Source organism: Garra rufa, chromosome 3, assembly GCF_049309525.1.
Source record: "Garra rufa chromosome 3, GarRuf1.0, whole genome shotgun sequence".
NCBI lineage: Eukaryota > Metazoa > Chordata > Actinopteri > Cypriniformes > Cyprinidae > Garra > Garra rufa.
In genome coordinates this window covers 23,179,698-23,205,378 of record NC_133363.1, presented here as the reverse complement: position 1 = coordinate 23,205,378, position 25,681 = coordinate 23,179,698, and the positions used below count along the sequence as shown (strand labels likewise).

At 38.0% G+C, this 25,681-nt stretch overlaps 1 protein-coding gene across 1 annotated transcript; it reads left to right on the top strand.

Annotated features, from left to right (window-relative positions):
- The first annotated feature begins 8,925 nt into the window (after positions 1-8,925).
- LOC141331524 (zona pellucida sperm-binding protein 4-like) lies at positions 8,926-17,716 on the top strand. Its single transcript, XM_073836580.1, has 10 exons — positions 8,926-9,187; positions 9,263-9,450; positions 9,524-9,621; positions 9,694-9,851; positions 9,920-10,112; positions 10,185-10,332; positions 10,409-10,481; positions 14,906-15,204; positions 16,552-16,611; positions 17,669-17,716. Exons 1-10 carry the CDS (start codon positions 8,926-8,928, stop codon positions 17,714-17,716), a joined length of 1,527 nt encoding a protein of 508 aa, XP_073692681.1.
- Positions 17,717-25,681: the final 7,965 nt, after the last annotated feature.

The window sequence follows — 25,681 nt, the reverse complement described above, 5'->3', positions numbered from 1 at the left end:
CTGGTATTTTATCAATGGGTGATTGGAAATAGGCTCAGATAACCTAAACATATACATGGTACTGTTACTCGGTGACGTCATTGACGTACCGTAACAGAATCTAGTTCAAAAGCATTTTGATCTCTCATGGTAAACAAATATTGATATTGGAAGTAAGAATTATAAACAATATCAAAAAAGTAAACTTAGAAGCTAATTATTGTATGTTAAGAATTTATGTTCAGTATATTCTTTATGTTTTCTACATATCACATGTGCTCTGGTTTGGTTCCTTGTAATACACCTGGCATTGTATACTAAATATTGCTGGCTCTGTGACAAATTGCTTCTTATGTTTTTATATTTTTCCATGATGATGGCCTGCACCCCATAGTTGGAGCGAACCTCCTGTTGGACAACAACTCTAAGGCACAGTAAACCATATGGCTAGTAAGTTAACCTCAAACAAACACTAATGTTCAAATTTCAGTAAGATATAGTAAGTTTCTTTTGCGTGCCAAGACTGGATTTATTTAAAAATTCAAGATTAAAAAACAGTAAAAACGGTGATATTGTAAAGTATTATTACCATTTTAAAGTTGTTTACTTTGTGAATATATTGTAAAATGTAATTTATTTCTGCGAACAAAGCTGATTTTTCAGCATTATTACTCCAGTCTTCAGTGTCATATGATCCTTCAGTAATTATGCTGATTTGATGCTTAACATACATTTTTGATTATTATCAATGTTGAATACTGTTGTGCTGCTATTTTTTTCTTTCAGGATTCTTTGATGAACAGAAAATTCAAAAGAACAGCATTTATTTGAAACAAATCTTTACACTCACTTTTGATCAATTTAATACATCTTTGCTGAATAACAAAATTAATTTCTTTAAAAGAATCATGATAAAAATAAATAAACTTCACAACATTAAGAAGGTTCACACAAAAAAAATATAAATCAGCACAGCTGTTTTTTTTTGTGCAAAATCAGCATATTAAAATGATTTCTGAATGATCATGTGACACTGAAGACCGTAATGATGCTAAAAATTACAGCTTTGATCACAGCAATCAATTACATTTTTACATATATTAACACAAAAAAACATCTTGTGACCTTGCACTTTAGTCGAATGTTATGAAATGAATAATCGTTTGTCTGAAATAATATGAACAGCAGTTATGCTAATCTTTCTCTTTTTGCTTTCCTGTTTCAATCTCGGGATGCCCATCCCAAGGTTGCTAGAGATTACACCAGTTCCAGTTTGGATCCAGCCTCACTTGTGAAGACTTCAGAAGATGCCAGCAGGCCCAGCACTTACAAAGACTTGATATGATGGCAACTATACAAACCTGACATATTATCCTTATATTGTAATCATTGCCCAAAAAGGTAAATTTGCAGATTTTCAACTTTGTATTGTTACAGTGTGGGTAATATATGTAAATGAACAATGTTTTGCATATTTGTAATTTTTTATATACTACTACTATTAAATTATTTAGCAGTTTGGACATCTTTTACCACATTTACTAAACAGCAGTTTGGGACCAAGTATGTATTTTTGATGCAGATGTAAATGACTGTAAATGAACCTAAAAAGGTGTTATATGCCTTTGTCATAAGCTCTAATAATATTGTTAAGCAAAGGAATTAATGAGATCTTTTTAAAAGTAATAAAGTGACTTTATTAAGTTACCCACTATGACAATAAAGTTACTGTGTTGTTGATCTACTTTTAGGGAGGAACTTGTCAAGAAATCTACTTCACAGCACATCAGTGGAAGGCTTTCCTATGCAACAAACATGGACTCAAGTTTTCCACCATTGTATTTATCCATATCAGGTTTGTAAATGCATGGGGGTTTTATATTTTGCATCATTTGTCTTTTATGAAAAACATCAGTATTTTGCCACAAATATTTTCTAATTAGTTAAACTAAAATTAAACTTACATTGATAATTTGTAATACCAGATACAAGATGTGATACTTTATAATGCAGGGTACCCAGTCCAGTTCCTGGAAATCTACCTTCCTGCAAAGTTCAGCTCTTCAGGAGCAGTTGAGAATTACAGACGGTTGTTTTGGATCAGGGTTAGATCAGAATTCAGCAAGTAGGTGGATCTCCAGGAATGGGCAGTCCTGTTATATTGGTCATGTATGATGGATTTTGAACTGTAATATTTTTATTGCAGATTTTCTGGGATTCCAGTTGAATACATCAGTACACCAGATGTTGGCCTGGACAGATGTACCTACAGTACACCACACTGACCTCTCTGCTTTTGCATAGATGCTGACTACTAACATGTTCTATGAAGGTATTATTATAGCAAAACTGAACACCTGTGACAGTGGAATTTGTAGTTGTAAGGAATAGTCACACATGCGTATCTGTAAATTTAAAGCCACAGAGAATACGTTTTATAGGAGTTTAATTTTTTTTTTTTGTACTTTTTCTCACAAACATAACACAACAGTTATACCATTTCAAATTCTCAGGTGCACAGATCCTATTCTACAATTCACAAATTAAGTAACTTATATGCTCACAGATAAAAATCTCAAGTCATGAACAAAATTTGCACATTTGCATATACAGTTGTAGTCAGAATTATTGGCACCCTAGGTAAATATGAAGCCTGTGAAAATAAAACTGCATTGTTAAAGGGTTACTTCACCCCAAAATGAACTTTTTTAAAACATTTTTACTTTTTACCTTTCCCCATGTCATTTCAAACCCATAAAAGCTTTGTTTGTCTTCCGATCACAATTTAAGATAGTTAATTTGCCGTTTTACAAAGCTACAAGCATACTTTTTGCACGCAAAAAAATAAAATAAAATAACGACTTTATTCAACAATTTGTCTCCTCTGCATCACCATAGCGCCATTTTGCCATACGCTGTTCTCTGTCAGCTGCATCACATGGAAATGTTGTTTTTGTTCTAATCCAATAAATGTAGAAAACAGCTTACGCTGTTTGCGCCCAGTGGATACTCTCCAAAATGCCGCTACGGTGGCACGAAGGAGACAAATAAAGTCACTATTTTTGTTTTCTTTGTGTACAAAAAATTTTCTCGTAGCTTTGTAAAATTATGGTTGAACCTCTGATGGCAGATTGACTATTTTGACGACATCTTTCATACTTTTCTGGGCCTTGATAGTGTTATCTACTTGGCAGTCAATGGGACAGCCACAAAGCCCCTGGTCTTCATCCAAAATGGGGGTAATGACAAAATTTTCATTTTAGGGTGGAGTAAGCCTTTAATCCTTTTTGATTAAAGTACTTTATTACAGGTTTCTTTGATCATATTTACTGAGGGTGCTAAAAATTGTGACCACAACAGTAAATCAGAACTGGTATCTCACATGACGAATCAGTATGTGACATCCCACTCACACACTCGCGCTCTCTCCATTGATAAATACAACTTGTGGCTTTTGACCGCTTCTACTAGCACAGTACACTTAGCAAGTTTTTATTTATTTATTTTTTTAATAAATTGGAGCGAATAGAATAGAATACAATAGGTAAGTGCTAGATTCTATGCTAAATTCTAATAAAGTCTGTAAATATGTGAAGTTCTAATAAATACACATTTCAGAAAAAATTAAATATAGTCCTGCATAAATCTGGTATAACAGGGTGTGTGAATTTTTTCATTTGTGGAACACGATTTTTGCTCCTACAAAAAATATATATATAGAAAGAAACAAAATACACATTTGCAACTCCTAAAACATACTTATATATTCTCTACAAATACAAATTCCACTGTCACAGGTGCTCAGTTTTGCTAATAATAATACCACATACAATAGATGTATGGTATGCAAATATAACAAAGGGACATAAACAACTAAAAAATATTTAGGGATGCAAATGTATCAAAACTCATGATTATACATCTAAAAGAAAAACATGCAAAACTTTTAGGGAGTGAAAATGGTAAATGAGCTCATGAGTGCTCCACTGCTGCCATTGAAAGTGGTAATTTCAGGTAATTTTCATTCATTTCATTTACTCAAGTATTTGTTTTCCACCAAGTGACAGAAACACATAGCATATTTTACATATTATTTCTATTAATAATGATTAGAAATGTACATTTTAACCCTCTGGTGCTCTTCGGTCACTTTTGACCAAAAAATTTTCTGTTTTGAATTTTTAAAAATCACAGCTTAATCGGAATGATATGAAACTCTGTGACTTTTATGCCATTTGGAATGTCAACACAAAAAAAATTGAGGGCATGATTCAAGCAGGCTAAGAGGTCGTAAAAAAATAGTCACACTTGTGCTCTTCGGTCTAAAATGACCGTCCATAGGAAATGAATGGGAAATCGACAAAAATACAAATATTCAGAGAATTTTTGTGTATACAATCTACAAATCCTCCACAATGCTGAAAAAAAGGGGTGACACTCTAAAACACACCCATTCATAAACACACCCATTCACACACACACACACACACACACACACACACACACACACACACACATTAATATACACACCTCTATTCGGTCACTTTTGACCAAAACATTTTCGGTTTAGAATTTTTCAAAAAATCACAGCTTCATCAGAACAGTACCAAACTCATTGACTTTTATGGCATTTGGAATGTGAACACGCATAAAAAATGAGGGCACGATTCCAAAAAAAAAAACAAAAAACAACTTGTGCTCTTCGGTCTAAAATGACCGACCATAGGAAATGAATGGGACATCGACAAAAATACAAATATTCAGAGAATTTTTGTGTGTACAATCTACAAATCCTCCACAATGCTGAAAAAAAGTACACAGCAGTGAAGGGGTGACACTCTAAAGCACACCCATTCATAAACACACCCATTCACACACACACGCAGACACACACACCTCTATTCGGTCACTTTTGACCAAAACATTTTCAGTTTTGAATTTTTCCAAAAATCACAGCTTCATCAGAACGCTACCAAATTCAGTGACTTTTATGGCATTTGAAATGTGAACACACATAAAAATTAGGGCACGATTAAAAAAATAAAATAAAATAAAAACTTGTGCTCTTCGGTCTAAAATGACCGACCATTGGAAATGAATGGGAAATTGACAAAACTACAAATATTCAGAGAATTTTTGTGTGTACAATCTTCAAATCCTCCACAATGCTGAAAAAGTACACAGCAGTGAAGGGGTGACACTCTAAAACACACCCATTCACACACAGACACACACACACACACACACACACACACACACACACACACACACACACACACACACACACACACACACACACACACACACACTAATATACTCACCTCTATTCGGTCATTTTTGACCAAAACATTTTCGGTTTTGAATTTTTAAAAAAAAATCACAGCTTCATCAGAACGGTACTAAATTCAGTGACTTTTATGGACACACATAAAAAATGAGGGCACGATTCCAAAAAAACAAAACAAAAAAAAACTTGTGCTCTTTGGTCAAAAATGACCGACTACAGGAAATGAATGGGAAATCGACAAAAATACAAAAATGTACAGAATTTTTCTGTCTCTTTCTCACACATCCACACACACGCACAAATGAACTGAAACACAGCAAATTGAGAATATGTAAAATAAAAAAAATATATGTATAAAAAAATTACATATCCAGAGTGCAAAAGACACACACTCTCTTGCATATACAAAAAATTAACACTTCAAATCATATTTATAACAAAAAACTATCCCAAACCGGAAAAGAAATAGTCTTTGAGATTGTTTAAATGTATGTTCAACTATTCCACCTAATAAAAATGCTGAATCAATTGTCTAAAAACAACTAGGCAATTCACAAGCTGCTTTGTAGAGAACTATACAGGCATCAAGTTACACCTGACATTACAGATGTTTTTCTCGTTTTTTACCAACAGATGGCGCTAATCTGCCTTCAAAAATTAGTGTTGAATGGCTGAGTCTCTATTTCAACCTGAAATACTGGATTCATTAAAAAATAATAAAAATAAAAATATTTTTTTTTACTATTCTCAAAGGCAAAAAAAATGGATATTAATTACAGCATAAATATTCATTATTACCACAAAACCCTCTCAAAATGCAAAAGAAAAAAGAAAAAATATTATTAAACAAAAATGAATTCGAATGGTTTTACTGAAAAAATTACAGGATGCGTTACAGGTGTCCGGTCACTTCTGACCGCGAAGAGCACACGTGTGACTGCAAAACGAAGAGCACCAGAGGGTTAAATAAAATGCTGCCGTTTTATATGAATATATACACAAAATAATATTTTTAGGCAAATGCTAAAAAATCCTCTAAAAATGTGTATATGGAGTGATATATTGCATAAAACAGCAATTTGAAATTAACTTTGTCTATGCCTGATATTGTGGGTTATGTCTGGATCACCCTTTTCAAACCTGACCTGATTAGTTCACACCCCTGATATCACAAGGAACCTAAATTTTAATTGCAAAAGAAAATCGATTAATCTGCTATGTACCTCTGTCTTCTGTTTTCAAGGGTAGGAATTCTTTATAAATCATCTTTTCACCAATATGTCTTTATTTTGTGGAACACAAAAGGAGATAGTGGCATAGTTTCAGTAATTATATGGAATGATAGCAATGATAGTGAATGGTGACTGAGGCTGTCTGCCTTACATCTCCTTTTGTGCCCCACTAAACAAAATTCAAACACATTTGACATTTTTTTATTCTGAAGCTTTTAATTTGTAACTTCTTTATTAGCCTATAAATTACTTTCTTTGTGTTTACTTCCTATAATTTGATTTCTTTGTATGTATTTGAGTGTCAAAGCATTTTCTATGTTAGTCTTATAGACAGATTGTGCTCTAAACATGTATTTGTGAATTTTGTGTAAATAATAAATAAATAATGACTGAATTTGATGTGTGTTCCATAAATTATTGCATATACAGGCTAATTTGTCTATTAAAAAGTATGTAAGAAACAAGCAGACAATATTTATTGTGTAGCATCGTTTTACCCCCCTGAAATCAACATCGTTTCAAAGTTAGGTAAGCCAACCAATTAGATCGATTTTATGTGGAATATGTGTTGATTCTATAACGTCGTTTCAACCAACTGAAAATCAACGTCGATTCAACGTTGGGTAAGTGAACCAATTGCGTCGATTTTACGTTAGTTTTGAATGACGTGCCTGACGTCGATTCAACATTACCCCGATGAGCAAAACTGATGTTGGATCGACGTCGGAGATCAACGTCGTTTCGATGTCACGGGAGACGTCGATTCTACGTTGATTCTATGTCAGTTTGCTATCTGGGAATGTACCTGTGGGAACTTTTTTCTAGACGCGAAATACATATCAATAAGTATAACTGCATTTTTCAACAGATATGTCCACTGAGTGGCGCTAAAAGAGTGTTTTTCACCTGGAACAGATGAATGTACATATGTTACGTTTTATGTTTGGTTTTGTATGTGTCACCACAGTTCTTACTTGAAATGTCCGTTGTAAATCTAATGCTCCGTGATGTTTTAAAATAACGTACCACCTGTACTACACCTAAATAGTACAAAATAGTATGAACTAAAGTGAATGTGATGTAAAAACGCAATTGCAAGAATGTAGTTTTAGCCTGTTTTTTGAACTCTCATCTTCCAGGTCTTTCATCGTGAGTTGTTTTTCACAGGATTCATACGCACCGCTACGAGCTACCGAGCATATTTTTTACTTCCAGAAAGTGAAACATATGGAGCTGTAATCATACATGTGTATGAAAACGATTACAAGTGCTGTTTTACTGCCTCTAGTGTTCATTTCTGTTGGAAACTGCAGTGGTATGTAGGCTACATCTGCACCACCCCCCATGAGATGGCTATCTTTTAAAAAAGAAAAAAAAGGCGATTAAGGCGAGACACTGCCAGTGAATAGGGTAAAAAAGACAACTAATAGTTATCGCCTTACTGACCCAGTTGATCGATTACATTGATAATATGAAATATGTGTTTATTTGCATACATTTCTAGTCCAGAAATCTAAACACTGGATGAAGTCAGTTTCAAAATTCTTGTTTAATTTTTTGACAGTGTCAAATGCTTTTACAGAGGGAATTTGGGGTATATCATTTCATCACTCCATAATTCAGGAAAAAACTTTGAACAGACAAAAAACATGTATTTCTTACCATTTTGGGGAGAAAATGTTGTATAAAATCAAGCTAATATGAACAAATCCCTCTGTAAAAACCTTCAGGATATAGACAGAATATAAATGTAAAGTGTGGTGTGTGTAAGTGCTGCTGAAGTGGAGATTTATGGCTCAGTGTAGGAGAAAAAAACTCTTGGCCTTAAAAATATGTATTGTAATTGAAATCTATTGATACAAATAGATAAAGTGCTATAAAAGAAACACTTATCAGTGATGTTTGGCTGTTTTCTGAAAAAACACAAAGGCCTAAATCTCAAACTTCACAGCTGCATGAAAAAACGTTTGCGTTTTTGCCCGTAAGATGTATTTAAGATATTTAATCTTGTTTTTTGCAAAATGCACTTAATTTAGTTTTTTCTCCCTGGAAACAGTTAAAATTATCTGGCAATGGGGTAAGTAAAATATTTTTAAATCAAGATGCATTTTAAATGCATCTTAACTTAGGAATTTGTAGAAATTTTCACTAGAATCAAGACAAAAATACGTAAGTAAGATGTAGCCACTGTTGTTCAATAACATCCAATCAAATGTGAAGTTAAAGTTAATTAGTCAGAGCAGCTGTAATGGTTCTTGATTAAAGGGGGTGTGGTTGATAACGACTATTCATTTGCAGAGTATAAATAGCAGTCCAAGGCCTCCTGAAACTATGCTCAGTTGTTTAGTAATGGCAGGAAAGTGGCATTTATGTTATTTCCAAACACTGTGTGTTTTGGCTTGTTCTTTTTGCAGTGCTCTTCCTCAAATGGGTTTTTCAGCTCAGAATCCTCAAGCTCTGATGTTCCAGCAGTCTGACCATCGGTTTAAACAGTCAGCTCAACAACAATCTGCTCAGCAGGTTCCTCAGAAGTTTCAGCTTCAGCAGCCAGTGAAGGCCGAGCCTGTTGACAAATGTGCTGTAGCTGATTATGAGCAGATCCAATGTGGACAACCTGGTATCAGTGGTGCTGAGTGTGAGGCTATCAACTGCTGCTTTAACGGACAACAGTGTTACTATGGGAAAGCAGGTGAGAGTTTGGAATCTGATGAAATTTGGTTAATGTTTGTTACCCACATTAATCTACTCTTGTATGTCATTCCAGTGACTGTCCAGTGTATTAGAGATGGTCAGTTTGTGGTAGTGGTGGCTAGAGATGTTACGCTGCCTCGACTGAGTCTGGATTCGGTCCGTCTAGTGGGTGGAAGTGAACCACCTTGCGCTCCTGTGGACTCTACACCTTTCTTTGCTATATACCAGTTCCCTGTCACCGCATGTGGCACGAGCATGATGGTGAGGAGATGCTTCTGGCTTTATTCTGCATGGCTTATGATGGGCTGGATGCCAACAGTGTTCATATTTGCAGGAGGACAGTGGATATGTGGTGTATGAAAACAGAATGACCTCCTCGTATGAAGTAGGCGTTGGTCCGTTTGGTTCCATCACAAGAGACAGCCATTTTGAGTAGGTGACTCATACCCTTTATCTTAAGTACCATCTCTGACAAACTCTACAAGTTGACCGTTTGTTGTCCAGGCTTCTCTTCCAGTGTAGGTACTCTGGTACTGCTGTGGAAGCTCTGGTTGTGGAGGTCAACAGTGTTCCTGCACCTCCACCAGTAGCTGCTCCTGGACCTCTCAGAGTGGAGCTTAGACTGGCGAATGGCCAATGTGTCACCAAAGGTTGCGCAGAAGGTAAGACTTGTCTTCAGTCTTAAAGTCCAGGTTGCAGTGGACTGTGGTTAAACCCCAGTGTTCCTCAGGGGATGAGGCCTACACGTCCTACTACGGTGCTGCTGATTATCCCGTCACGAAAGTCCTGCGAGAGCCTGTGTATGTTGAGGTGCGCATTCTGGAGAGGACTGACCCCAACCTTGTCCTGATGCTGGGACGTTGTTGGGCGACATCAACCCCCAGTCCACTCAGTCTACCCCAGTGGGATCTTCTGATTGATGGGTGAGTCTACCGACAGTCTTTATCCAGCTTGTCTGCTGTGAGGAACTCTCTAACTGCCTCTTTCCTCTTCAGATGCCCTTACTATGATGACCGTTACCTGACCGCACTGGTTCCAGTGACTAGAGCGTCTGGTCTTCAGTTCCCAACCCACTACAAGCGCTTCGTTGTCAAGATGTTCACGTTTGTTGATCCAGCATCACTGGCTCCTCTGCAGGAAACCGTACGCTCTCAGCTCTTCCTGAACCCCTAATATTACTCTTTAATGGATTCTATGGCTTAACCCTTTTCTCTTTCAGATCTTCATCCATTGCAGTACAGCGGTGTGTCATCCCTCTTCTGGCTCCTGTGAGCAAAGCTGTGGCAGGAAGAGTAAGTGCACGCAGTAACTATTTCCACTTGATTTGTGACTTCGTGGCCTTTCTCACTACTTTTTCTCCTTTTTAGGAAGAGATGTTGCTGTGAGGACCTCCACTATTGGACAAACTGTTTCCAGTGGAGAAGTGAGATTGGTTGTATGATTGAGTTGTCTTTTAATAAACCATGTAGAACCTTACACTGTCTCAGAGTTTCATGCCAAGCTACCTAAAGTTGCTTGTTTATTTGCCATGTTAAGATCAATTGTGACTCCAAATCTACCTTCAGTCATCTGGTGCATCAACCATTGGGCCTGTTTTGGTTCACAAAATTTGGTCTCAAAAGGTCTTCTAGACACCCTTCCCTTAAGATCTGGTTCAGTTAGGGTGACCAGATGAGATTGGTTGAAATTTGGGACGGGGGGGGTGTCATGGATAATAAAGACAATGACTTTCATGTTTTTATTAATATAAGTAGCCTACATACAATATAGAAGTAACGTTAGGCATGTTTATACTTCAAACTGAAGTTAATGAACCAATCATATTTTTATTAACATTTACATATGCATATAAATTGATATAGCCTAATACATAGGCTATAGAAGTATTATTTTGAACACGGTGCCTCGCCCTCAACCGGTCTGACTTCTTCACGCGACTTCTGCCTGCACTTTCAACTGTCCTAACGGCTGCTGCAACTTGCTCTCTCTTCATCTACTCTATAAAGCAAAAAGGTCGTATTGTCTTTGTGCATATAGCCTAGATGAATTAGATAAATTAATAGAAACAATATAACTTTAAATTCACACTTGAGCTATATAGCCTACCGAGGTTGTGGAGGCTCGACATCAGCATATTTTGCAGAGCTTTTCACTGCTGCCAGCACTCCCGTCTTTCCCAGGATGTATTTATGGAACTCTGCACAAGTCATTAAATTCATTTTTACCTTGATTTCGCTGCGGACCAGTTTAATTTTCGGGACGTCTGGTCACCCTATTTATATCCTTTATCCAATTTGTTCCTCTTTGTGATGGAGTTTTCCTCCACGACTCTTATCAGGTCGGCAAAAGTTATCTTTGGCAAACCAGTGAGGGAAGTTGTGTAGACTCTCTACATTTTAATTTTAAATTACCCGGCTTTCTGCTGTGTTGACATTACACAGGAAGTCTGCATACCCTGCGATTGCGTATTTCCGGTTTCTGTGAAAAAGGTCTATTGCGTGTTGGTCTCATTTGTAGTTTAAATACAGCAAATTATATTTGGAATAGTGAAATAAAGAACTACAACACCACGGAAACAACAAAAAGAGAATTTAAATGAGCTTTAGAGGTAGCGTTACATGGACATCGGAAAAATAAGACCTGTGTGAAATTATTTAAGACCTAGAACAGCGAATTTAAGACTTTTTAAGGCCTAAAATTTTGATTTTTAAATTTTAGACTTTTTAAGACCCCGCGGAAACCCTGCTGTTGTATACCAATTTCAGCCAAGCTGTAGATGTTGGACAGATGGTCTCAAATTTGTCCCTAGAATACTTTAGTATACAAAGGAGCTCATCGTGGACTCAATGACTGGAAGCAGTCCAGATCCTGTGGCTGCAAAACAAGCCTAAATCATCACCCTCCACCAACATGCTTGATCATCAAGTTGGTGCTTTTTTGTAATACATTTTAGGGTTATGCTGAAAATGGCATTGTGCATTATGACATACCATTTCATTGATGTATCATTTAGATACAAACTTGTGGAAATAATATTCCATTTCTACCAGGAAAGTGCCTCAAACATTGAACCCACACATTTCAGTCGCCAGCAATTTCATACACACAGCTGGACAGAAAGGAAAACATACAGTACACTGCATGTCCTGTAAAACAGTATTTTGACAGAAGAGCATGACATGAATATGAGAAAACAGGGCTGAACCAGATCACAAGTCAAATCACTAGTAAATACACAGCATTATTTAGGATTCAGCTTTTAAATTCATCTCATGTTCTCTCTGTTCATTGTACAGTTATCACAATATCGTCAGGCGTTAACATTGTCATGTTTATTTTATCAAATCAATACCAGAGCTGCATAATTTCATACATACAATGCCATGTTTATCCACACTGTTGCCCACTAATACGTCTCAGAAACAGCCCAATGAGAAATGGATTCTTTTTAACCCCTTAACGCCTGAATTTATATAGCTGTATATAAAAAAAATGTTTTATGTGTGTTTTTGCCTTTAAGTAGATGGTAAATGATGTTGAGATTATCAATTTCACTTTTGCACAACAAATAAATAGAAATTTTGGTGTGTTGCAAATTTGCGACAACAGGAATAATGACAAAAAACAATGTTTTATATATTCACCCTTTTTTTACTTATTTATATAAGGTAAGTTGTGCTAAGATACAAATATTAACCTGCTTATTGTGTGCTTATACACTCGACGTAATTAGGTGAAATATGTTTGACAAGTATTTTTGAAGTTATTGTAATATTTAGCTTTGTAGCATATTAGCGACAGTAGGCCATAAAGATCAAACTTTTCCGACTCATATCCATAACTTCGCGACCGGAGTAATAGACCTTTCTCACAACTTCTGTATTTTGCACCGGAAATACGTAATTGCTGTGTAAACCTATTTCCGCCCCGGTATGCCGGTAACCAGTTAAACAACGTGAAAAACGCTAACGTGGCTTAATGTATGTAAAAAACGACCAGGAAACCCCAAGTTTCTGTCAAACCTTACGTGGAACAAAAACTAACTACTATCAAAAGAACGAGCCCTTATTCCACAGATAAAGTGAATAATATCACGTTAAGCGTTTTCTCCCCCATAGAAGCCCATTATAAGGAAACAGCTTAACGTGGTTTAACTTACCTCAACAGCGACCAGGGAAAACCAAACTTATGTTTAATTTTACTTATAATAAATACTTGCTGCTGTCAAAAGAACGAGCTCTTATTCAGCATATAAAGTGATCGCCCCCCCATAGAAGTCCATTATAACAAACCATGTTAAGCTTTTTCCTTAATGGAGCTCTATAGGGAGAAAAGCGTGATATTATTCACTTTATATTATTCACTTTATATGCTGAATAAGAGCTCATTCTTTTGACAGCAGAAAGTGTTTATTATAAGTAAAATTTTAAGCCACGTTAAGCTTTTTTTTTGTATAATGGACTTCTATGGGGGGCGATCACTTTATATGCTGAATGAGAGCTCGTTCTTTTGAGAACAGAAAGTGTTTATTTTAAGTGAAATTTAACAGAAGTTTGGTCTTCCCTGGTCGCTGTTAAGGTAAGTTTAACCAAGCTGTTTCCTTATAATGGGCTTCTATGGGGGAGAAAACGCTTAACGTGATATTATGCACTTTATCTGTGGACTAAGGGCTCGTTCTTTTAATAGTAGTTAGTGTTTGGTTCCTGGATAAACTCTTAGTGGAAAAATGTATATCCTTTATCCAATTTGTTCCTCTTTGTGACGGAGTTTTCCTACACGACTCTTATCAGGTCGGCAAAAGTTATCTTTGGCAAACCAGCGAGGTAAGTTGTGTAGACTCTCTCCATTTTAATTTTAAATTACCCGGCTTTCTGCTGTGTTGACATTACACAGGAAGTCTGCATACCCTGCGATTGCGTATTTCCGGTTTCTGTGAAAACAGAGGCTGTATCCGAAATCGCCCCCTATACCCTCAAATAGTGCACTATTTGAGGGGACAGCCATTTTAAGTGGTGTTCGAAACCATAGTGGACGTTCTCGAGTGCACTCATTCAATCCCACAATGCACCGCAAAAACGAGTGTACAACCGATGTACGCTCAACAGCTAGAGATAACCCATAATGCACTGTGAGAGTCGCGCGCCGACTGAATTCCCGCGTCTCTCCAGACGATGGCGCCCGCAGCTGAATCATCCATCTGTTCGTTTTACAACGCGCTCGTCCACTGCGTAATACAGCGTACAACACAAGTACAAATTTGTTGTAAATTGATTATTAAATTGTTTAACCAAGGTTTATACATAAACTCCTTGACATAGTTCAAGATAAATCCTTTAATCTTACTACTCGAACTGTCCGTTTTAAATGATTGTTAAACAGTAAGCAATACTATGCAAAAGCGGCAGTCCTTCCGGTGCACTTAGTGTCCGAATTCACTCACTCGTTTTCATTCACTCCTTCAAGTGAACTGTACGAGTGGACTAATGTAGGGAATACAGAGGGCGCTGCGCACGTGGCGACCAGCAGCAGATCAGAAAACAGTCTGTGTCGTTTGTTTGTTTGTTTTCTTTTAAATAGTTTTTAAAGTTGTTTAGAGTTGTTTGCGCTTGCCTTGGAGTTCTTTGGACTTTGTTGTTGGAAACCAACTAAAGCCAAATGGATGTGTTGGCCATTGTTTTATTGTGGGTGCTGTTTCTTCTCCCTGCGTGTTTGAAAGCATCACCTGCTAAACAACCGGTGAGAATTCAATACGACAGAGAGTTTCTCCTTCAGTGGCATCGGCCCTACAATATTCGTCATCCTGTGGATTTACGTTCATCGCATGGAAACGGTGTTCGCGACAACGGATTGTATGTTAGACGGGATCATAACCCTCAAAAAATACGGAAGAGAGGGAAGAAAGGAGGGGTACGAGTGAAGCTAAGGAGGTCTCGGCTAAACCGTACTCCTCTCCCGTCTATCGTCATGGCAAATGTTCAGTCCCTCAGGAATAAGATCGATGACCTACAGGCAATGGTACGTTTTCAACATGACTATAAGAATGCTTGTATTTTGGCTCTTACTGAGTCATGGTTAAAGAACAATGATCCTGATAATTCTGTAATTATTGATGGATTTGGCACTCCTTTTCGTACCGATCGTTGCCCTGGAGTGACGGGGAAAAAGCAAGGAGGTGGTGTTTGTCTATATATTAACCACAAATGGTGTAGTTCCGTTATTGTGAGAGAGAGTGTGTGTACTAATGACATTGAACTACTCTCTGTATCACTCCGGCCACAGTATCTTCCTCGGGAGTTTCCACAACTTTTTGTTACCGTGGTCTATATTCATCCGAGGGCTAACGAAGCAAACGCAGCAGAGACTCTTGGAAATGTTGTACACAAACTGCAATGCATTTCCCCAGATGCTCCGAATTTAATTATGGGGGATTTTAATAAATGTCCCATGAAGCAGTGCTTAAGGAACTTTTATCAATATGTGACTTGCCCCACACGTTTTAATAAGACTCTTGACCTTTGCTATGGATCAATCAAAGGCGCATATAAGTCTGTTGTCAAGCCTCCTGTGGGGACGGCAGACCATAATACAGTCTTGCTTGTCCCAGTATACAAAACTGTTTTAAAAAGTGAAAAACCGCAGAAGAAGAATATTAGAGTATGGTCTGAGGAGTCCACTGCATCTTTGCAAGGATGCCTGGAATGCACGGACTGGAATATTTTTTACAATTCTTGCTCAGAAATAGATGAACTTACAGATGCTGTCAGTAGTTATATCTCGTTTTGTGAAGACATGCTTATCCCCTGTAAGACTGTCAAAATATTCCCAAACAACAAGCCATGGTTTACAAATTCCTTAAAAGTACTTATGAATGAAAGATGTAGAGCATTTTATGAAGGTGATTTGGTTAAAAGATTAAAACTGCAGAAAGAGATTAAAATTGAAGTGAGGAAAGCAAAGTTAAAGTATAAAACAAACTTAGAGGAAGAGTTGAGTAGGAATAACTTGGGGTCAGTTTGGAAGGGAATGACAGCTATAACAGGATTTAAAGGGTGTGAGTCTAGGAAAATACAGCTACCTGGGTATGAGTCTAGTAGTCAATTGGCCGAGGAACTAAACAGGTTTTATTTACGCTTTGATTCTCCTGAAACTGGTCTTAAAATGGAGTCTATGAATTTTAATGTGAGTTGTGATGGTGATTATAATATTTTTTTTGATGAATTAGATGTAATTAAAGTTTTTAAGGGTTGTAAGAGGACAAAAACTCCTGGGCCAGATAATCTTGGTGGGCATTTAATTAAGGTTTGTGCTGAACAATTGGCACCAGTATTTTGTAATATTTTTCAGTGGTCTTTTGCTCTCCAGAAAGTCCCGACTCTGTGGAAACAGGCCACTGTGGTGCCTGTGCCTAAAACTGCAAAGGCAGTAACACTTAATGATTTTAGGCCAATAGCTCTCACTTCCTTAATAATGAAATGTTTTGAGAAACTGGTAAAAGAGGAGTTGTTGTCTAAAACAAAAATTCTTTTAGATCCTCTCCAATTTGCTTATAGAACACAACGAGGTGTTGAGGATGCAACAGCAACTTTATTAAATTTGGTTTTAAAGCACTTAGAGGGGAGCAAAACACATGTCAAACTTTTATTTGTGGATTTTTCATCTGCTTTTAATTCATTACAACCACAGATTTTAGCAGACAAGTTAATTTCTAATTTTGGTCTTAATCCTAATTTGGTAGGTTGGATTCTTGACTTTTTAACTGATAGAATTCAACGAGTGAGAGTTAATGATAGTTTCTCAACTCCATTAATCACATCTGTAGGAACTCCTCAAGGCTGTGTTTTGTCCCCTTTATTATATATTTTATACACAAATGATTGTATCAGTAAGCATAAAAATAGGTTTTTCTTAAAGTTTGCTGATGATACAGCCATTGTGAGTCTTTTGGAAAATAATGAAACATGTCATGGGTCAGTGATCGACGATTTTGTTGAATGGTGTGATGATGCCTGTTTGCAATTGAATGTGTCTAAGACAAAAGACATGATAATCGATTTTAGAGCAAAAGCACACTCTTCCCAGGATACTTTTATTAGTGGTGTGAAGGTGGAATGTGTGGACAGTTATAAATATCTAGGGACCATTATTGACAACAAATTGAGCTTTGATGTGAATACTGAGGTATTATGTAAAAAGGGACAGCAACGGCTATATTGTTTAAGGAAATTAAGATCATTTAATATAGATAAGACATTAATGGAAATGTTCTATAAGTCTTACATTGAGTCTGTTTTGTCCTTTTCTATTAGTTGTTGGTTTGGTAATCTTAGTGTTAAATATAAAAGTGCTTTAAATAGAATTGTCACACTTAGTGGAAAGATCATAGGTAAAGAGCAAAGAAATTTGTCATCATTGTTTAATAGAAATATTTTGAGTCGGGCTAGAACTGTGCTAGCTAATAATGATCATTTCCTGTTTTCAGAGTTCTCTTTGCTTCCTTCTGGTTCCCGATATAGACTGCCAAAGATGAAAAGTAATCGATATAAATACTCATTTGTCCCTTGTGCAATAAGGCTTTTAAATGGTTCTTGAGGAAATTTGTTAGGGTATGTGATATTTATGTTTATGTATTGTATGAGTCCGTCTGTTTCTGATCATAGCTGCATCTAAATTGCCCGTAAGGGATTTTAATAAAGTTTGACTTGACTTGAATAGTGAATAGGGTATAGGGGGCCATTTCGGATACAGCCAGAGGTCTATTCTCGTGCGTAAACAAGAAATAAGTCCGTCACTTTACGGTCCCACTAGAAACAAGTGCTTGTCAAAGGTTCCTAGGTCTGTAGCGATTATGCACTAACCGGCATTGGGGGAATGCAAACGCTATATCGGCTGGTTGATTGAGTCAAACGGTTTGTCGCATATTTGTGACAGTAGGCGTTAAGGTTAACCAGGGCCGCTGCTAGCCAAATGGGTGCCCTAAGCAGAAATTTACTTTTGTGCCCCCTCCCCCAAATATTACGGAAATAAAAATAAAATAATAAAAAAAACACCTACTAGGGGCCAAAATAGAACTTTATTCAAATAAAAGTAAATACATAAATAAATTGTCTCATTTATAAATTACAATTGTAGCTCTACAGCAAAAAATACAAACTAAAATGACACTTTAAATAAAAAGTGTAGCTGCTAAGTCCCTCTGGATCAATGCTTGATGGTACCACTTCATCCTCTTTCCTAACAAATTTCAATATTGACCCTGCATTAAATGAAGCAGAAGATATTATCTGAAGAATTACTGAGCGCACTTTTAAATAAACAGTTATTTTTGGTCAAAAAGGTAAATAAAGAGCGAAATAGCAAGATCGGTGTAATAAAACAGTTTTATCAACAACAAAGAGTTACCTCCAATGGCTATGATTTTATTAATACAGTTGTCTGATTGATTTAATAGAATCATACAAAAGGAAATTAAGCAGTTTTACTATGATAAAACCATGGTTATCTGCCTTTTTATCTATCTTTCTATCATATCCATGCTTGTAAATTGTGTTTTATAGAATATATAATATTTGTATTTGTCTGTATTTTTTTAAAATATATTTTTATTCTGTGGTTTTACCTGTTTGCACCAAGGATGTGAGAGAAACGAAACTTCAAAACTCTTAATGCACTGTACATGTGGCAGTTTTGACAATAAAGCAGACAAGGGTTATGATGTCCACATATTTTTGTTGAGGAAATGATAGGAAAGATTATGTGGATATTTTAATTAAATGTTTGGTCAAACAAGGAATTCGATGATCATGTAAGTGTAACAACTGCATTAACCAGGCCTTTGGTGCCCTTTTCAGGCATTTCTATTAAAATTGTAATGTAAACTGTTAATTTTGTATTAGATTATGTATTTTAACACTGTTATTTAATGACACCATATGGTCATTATTAATCAATAATCATAATTGCATCTGTGTTTTAATATAATGCATTTTAAGTCATTTTGTTTATCTGCTTGTATTCATATTAAGAAAGATGCGTTAGTCGTGAAATTATTACCGACATTAAAACACATTAACGTCGACAGAATAAAATAAAGTTTCACAGTACCTATTATGAACGTTCCTGAAAGTGATGTACTTCATCTTGGGGTTTTTTTTTTCTTTCGTTTCTCGGCGCCGGACTGTGGATGTCTTTCCAGGACCGCAGGCATATTGTTCATCAATTATCATCATTTTTGGCCAAATAGCCAGCCGTAAACAGGTGAGGGCGCATCATCACGTGTGCTTACTAGCCTACTCTGCGTTTACGGTAAAATGCAATATATACGTTTATATTTTTATTTATCTGTATATGTATATTATTAGTATTAACTTATTATAATATATAAAAACGATTTTTTTTGGAGCAGCTGGGATGGTGCCCCCCTGGGAGTTGGTGCCCTACGCAGACTGCGTATAGGGAGCGGCGGTACTGAGGTTAACATTTGGTTTTAATGACCACAGCACCACTCTGTGGTGGGATTCTCAATATCATGTACAAGCTCTTTAAACATGAAGCACTGGATAAAAAAAAAAAAATAACAGAGGGAGATTTAAGATAATGAACCCAAAAGTTGAAACCTAAAACAAATATTCTTCTAGGTCAAACACAGAGGAAAATGTCAGGATGAAGACTACCTCCTGAGTCTTTTGCAGTAAGGTCTAAAAAAAAAAAAAAAAACACACTTAGTCATAATAGTTCAGACTTAAATTCTGATTGAATAAGTTGCTTAAGAAACTATCCTATAATAACTGATATGCAGACCTGTGGCTGCACATGATTTCGTCCTGTGGTATAAATAACATTTTCTACTGTATGACACATCACTGCTGCACAATCATAGTCTGCCTAAACATAAGTTATCACATAGATAACATGTAAAAGCTACCGGTACATTTTAATGTAATAAAATAAACCTTAATTTAAATGTCAGCTCAATTTTTCTTCATTGTATCAAGATCTTTTTTAAAGTTTAAAGGAAACAAAGAGCCACAGTAATTTAAGGCATATTAAACCAAACCTTTCGATCAAGAGTCATTTAAACCATGAAGAGCACCTTAACCCTGACAACTACAGCAACTAAATTAGCAAGAGTTCTAGGCTTTAAAATGTTTTGAAAAACCCAAAAACAAATGAGACATACAAAAGAATTTGATTCAAACATTTATTAGGGTTTCAATTCTAGAATACTTTAGGGGAGTAAAAGCGGCTTGAAGATGAGCTGTGGGATGGTTGAGGAGCATTCTGGGTGTAGATTGAACTGTAGCTACTTAAGACCTCAGAAGTTGAAGCACTGGATGTACCTTGACTGGCAACACTTGGATCATTGAGCTGGGAGCCAGGGGTATACTTGGTAGACAGGCTTTGAGATCGGAAAGAGCCACCATAACTGTCACCGCCACCTTGTGCAGAAACAAACGGGCCAGAAACTCCTGAAGAGGAGCCACCTGCAGATGACAGGGAAGAGAACTCCATCGGAGAGCTTTGAGATGAAGAGCTACCCTGTGATGTAGCAGCATCTGAGGTCTGAATACCTTGTGCCCAACGAGCAGCTGAAGGCTGCCATCTTTGAGACTTCTGGCTTTGGGACACAGAATAGCCTTGATATCCTTGGCTGGGCTGACTAGCAACACCTTGGGGTGAGGACAATGACACACTTGCATATGGGGAAGAGGATCCTGCCTGGGTGCCAGAGCTGCCTGTGAAGGTGGAGACAAACTGCTTCCGTGAACTCTGAACAGTAGTAGATGGGCCAGCTTGGGGTGAGGACAGTGAAACACTTGCATATCCAGGGGCAAACTGACTTGCGGTACCTTGAGACTGGGCAGAACCACTGTAACGGCTACTCACACCTGATGCAAAACCAGTAGAGGCCCCAAACTGAGCCCCAGAGCTGCCCTGTGAGGCAGAGGTAAACTGCTTCTGGGAACTCTGAATAGTAGTTGGACCAGAAACAGCTTGGGGTGAGGACAGTGAAACACTTGCATATCCAGGGGCAAACTGACTTGCAGTACGTTGAGGCTGAATTGATCCACCATAAGCAGTGCCTCCCTGCAGGGTAAAGAGAGCAGAGGATCCTGACTGGGTGCCAGAGCTGCCCATGTAGGTAGAAGTAGGCCGTTTCCAAGAACCCAGGACAGAAGTGGATGGACCAGCTTGGGGTGAGGACAGAGATCCACTTGCATATCCAGGGGCAAACTGACTTGCAGTACCTTGAGACTGGGCAGAACCACTGTAGGAGCTGCTTATTCCCTGTGAGGCCAAACCAGAAGAGGCCCCAAACTGAGCCCCAGAGATGCCCTGGGAGGCAGAGGTAAACTGCTTCCGTGAACTCTGAACAGTAGTAGATGGGCCAGCTTGGGGTGAGGACAGTGACACACTTGCATATCCAGGGGCAAACTGACTTGCGGTACCTTGAGACTGGACAGAGCCACTGTAACGGCTACTCACGCCTTCTGATGCAGGTCCAGTAGAGGTCCCAAACTGAGCCCCAGAGCTGCCTTTAAAGGTAGAAGTAAGCTGCTTCCGTGAACTCTGAATATAACCAGCAACACCTTGGGGTGAAGACACTGACCCACTTGCATATTCAGGGGCAAACTGACTTTCAGTACCTTGAGGCTGTGATCCACCATAAGCAGCGCTTCCCTGCAGGGTGAAGAGAGCAGAGGATCCTGCCTGGGTGCCAAAGCTCCCCATGTAGGTAGAGGTAGGCTGCTTCTGAGAAGCTTGAACCATAGCAGATGGACCAGCTTTGGGTGAAGACAGTGATACACCTGCATATCCAGGGGCAAACTGACTTGCAGAACCTTGAGACAGGACAGGACCACTGTAGAAGCTACTCATTCCTTGTGAGGCAAAACCTGTAGAGGCCCCTAACTGAGCCCCAGAACTGCCCTGTGAGGCAGAGGTAAACTGCTTCCGTGAACTCTGAACAGTAGTAGGACCAGCAACAGCTTGGGGTGAGGACACTGCTCCACTTGCATATCCAGGGGCAAACTGACTTGCAGTACCTTGAGACTGGGCAGAACCACTGTAGGAGCTGCTTATTCCCTGTGAGGCAAAACCTGTAGAGGCCCCTAACTGAGCCCCAGAACTGCCCTGGGAGGCAGAGGTAAACTGCTTCCGTGAACTCTGAACAGTAGTAGGACCAGCAACAGCTTGGGGTGAAGACAGTGACACACTTGCATATCCAGGGGCAAACTGACTTGCGGTACCTTGAGACTGGACAGAGCCACTGTAATGGCTACTCACTCCTTCTGATGCAAGTCCAGTAGAGGTCCCAAACTGAGCCCCAGAGCTGCCTGTAAAGGTAGAAGTAAGCTGCTTCCGTGAACTCTGAACAGTAGTAGGACCAGCAACAGCTTGGGGTGAAGACAGTGATACACCTGCATATCCAGGGACAAATTGACTTGCAGTACGTTGAGGCTGAATTGATCCACCATAAGCAGTGCCTCCCTGCAGGGTAAAGAGAGCAGAGGATCCTGACTGGGTGCCAGAGCTGCCCATGTAGGTAGAAGTAGGCCATTTCCAAGAACCCAGGACAGAAGTGGATGGACCAGCTTGGGGTGAGGACAGAGATCCACTTGCATATCCAGGGGCAAACTGACTTGCAGTACCTTGAGACTGGGCAGAACCACTGTAGGAGCTGCTTATTCCCTGTGAGGCCAAACCAGAAGAGGCCCCAAACTGAGCCCCAGAGCTACCCTGGGAGGAAGAGGTAAGTGTCTTACGCAAACTCAAGACACTAGTGGCCTGACCGGAAGTGCTTTGGGGTGAGGAAATGGGCTTTACGTAACGGGTCCCTCCCTGAGATGTAAACTGACCAGAAGCTCCGGTTTGAGAGCGAGAACCAAACCTTGAAACTGCTCTAGAAGACCCACTACCTGAGGACTGGCTATAAATAGCTTGGGGTGCAGACATAAGAGCATTGAGAGTACCCGAGAAACTAGGAGAGCTACTACCTCCTTGTACAGGGACATAACTACTAGATGCTAATTGAGTGCTTGACACAGACACACTAGGTGAACTTTGACCACTTGTGGACTGGCCAGAAACAACAACAAGCTTGGCAGGGTAGCTACTACTCTCTCCTTGGGTAGAAACGACAGGTCCAGAACCACTTGCAGTATACTGGGGTTGCAAACTAGCAGCACCTTGAAGGGTTGATCCAGAGGCAGTCAAACTGCTTGAAGGTTGAGCAGCTACAGGCAAAGGCAAGGAAGCAGAGACAGAGCTGCTTGGAGCAGTTTGGGCAGGGGATGCCGACTGGGAGATACTGTGACCACCTTTGACAGACTGGTACAGATTCAGCTTTGATCCTCTTCTCAGGGGTCTGTTAGAGAAACTGGAGCCCACTTCTTCAACAGGCCAAGTCCCAGTTACACGGGCCTCTGACATAGAAGACTGGGCGGCACGAGGTGAGAATGTGTCAGAAGGCAGATCCCATCGATTATGGGCATTGAAATAAGATCCACCTACAAAAAAAAAAAAAAAACACCTTTAATACAAGCCCCAATAAACAAGCTTCCTTGCAAATCAAGAGAAGAAAATACAACTCACCATTAACTCCATCAGCACTTCTCCAAAAAAGCAAGATCATCACTAGCAAGGGTAACCTACAAGTTTTAAAAACACATTAGCAAGTGTTTGCAAAGTCACTTATAAACACAGATTGAATGAATGAACTCACCTTTTCCACCCTTGATCCATGGCAAAAATCCAAAAGTGCGCCAAAACCCCAATGTTCAGATACTCAAACCACCACAGAGAATCTACAAATCCAAGCATACATGTAGCTGGGAGTAAGTGTTTTTTATAGGCCTTCACCAGTCCAATTAGAGCAAATGACTAATTACATCAAATATTGTTCACCTGGGAAACTCGTCGTTAAACGATAATTGATGCTTGCTTTGTGAAGGCTCCAATACTCTCTGCAGTTAAACATTTTAAGACAGCTAATTAGTCCCTAAAAGATATCCTCAGACATCTTGATGCATGCAAAATATTATGCTATATTTAAAAAACATATATATATTAATTGCATTATGTGCTAATTATATTACTTTTACCAAAACAATTAATATTAAAATCATTGGTTTGCAAGTAATTATATCAAATTTTTTCTACTTTGTTTATATTTTGAAATGCCCCCCCCCCCCCCCCTTTATTGTCTGACTTAGCAACTTACTACTAATGAGTAGGCACAATTAATGAGAAGCACAATTATATTTGATTACTATCAGCATCATTATTCATTTATACCACATCAATGTTTATTTCATGAAGCAAGTGTTCACATACATATTTTCAATATAGCGTTCATGCATTATGACAACAATCACTTCATTATGAGTTCACTTGATATCACTCACTTTACCACAGTACATATATTCATGGCACCAAAATAAATTATAATAAACATATTGCTTACACAAACATAAATCACACATTTGTATACAAAATGTAAAATAACAATACATGACAAATGAAAAAAATCTATTGCTCAGTGTTTGATTTTACTCCATTTTACTGTGCTTTGTCCATTCCTTTGTAATGCATTCTATAAATATATGGCTTCTTTTCATACTTAATGATAAATATGTACTTTTATATATAGTGTATTCATTATAACGATGAAAAATTCATAGAATACATTAAGCCATTATACATTCAACTTGGCACTGATGCATACTAGTAGTTGATGCATACTTGTTCAGAACACAGTTGGACACACTGAGCCACACACACACACACACACACACACACACAAAAACTTTCACACTGCCGTGTAGCAACAATATTCATACAATATTTGCTTTACTATTCAGCAACACTTACATGATAAATAAATACCAAGAGCAGCAATGACAACAACTTTGTATTCCATCAATGTAGACTCAGTGTACTGAGCAGAGAGAGTGAGTAACATCTAGAAGTGTAGAGGACAGATTAATCGAGAAAGAAAGTAAGACTAATGTTTGGAGTCTCGGGGATAAAACTCGGCCAGAGTGCTCTGAGGAATCCTCTTCAGCATCTCCTTGGGCAAGATTCTCAACAGCTGCCAGCCAATGTCCAGCGTTTCGAACACAGTTCGGTTCTCATAAGCACCTGTGGCACAAAACATGTTAGGCTCATTCTGAAATATCAAAAGATGCAAATGAGTTGTTTCTTGGAGAACCTCAGCATTACAACACTTGCTCACCAATGGATCCTCTGCAGTGAATGGGTGCCGTCAGAATGAAAGTCCAAACAGTTTTTACGCACTTTTACGATTTCATAATTATTAGCTTTTCGTCAACTTATTAACCCGTTTGTGAAACTCTAGTTATTATTTTTATTATTAATATTTACTTAAAATACCTATAACATTTTAAGTTAATATTTGTAATAATTAATTCAATATACACACATATATACACACACACACACACACACAAATAAATAAATAAATAAATATAAA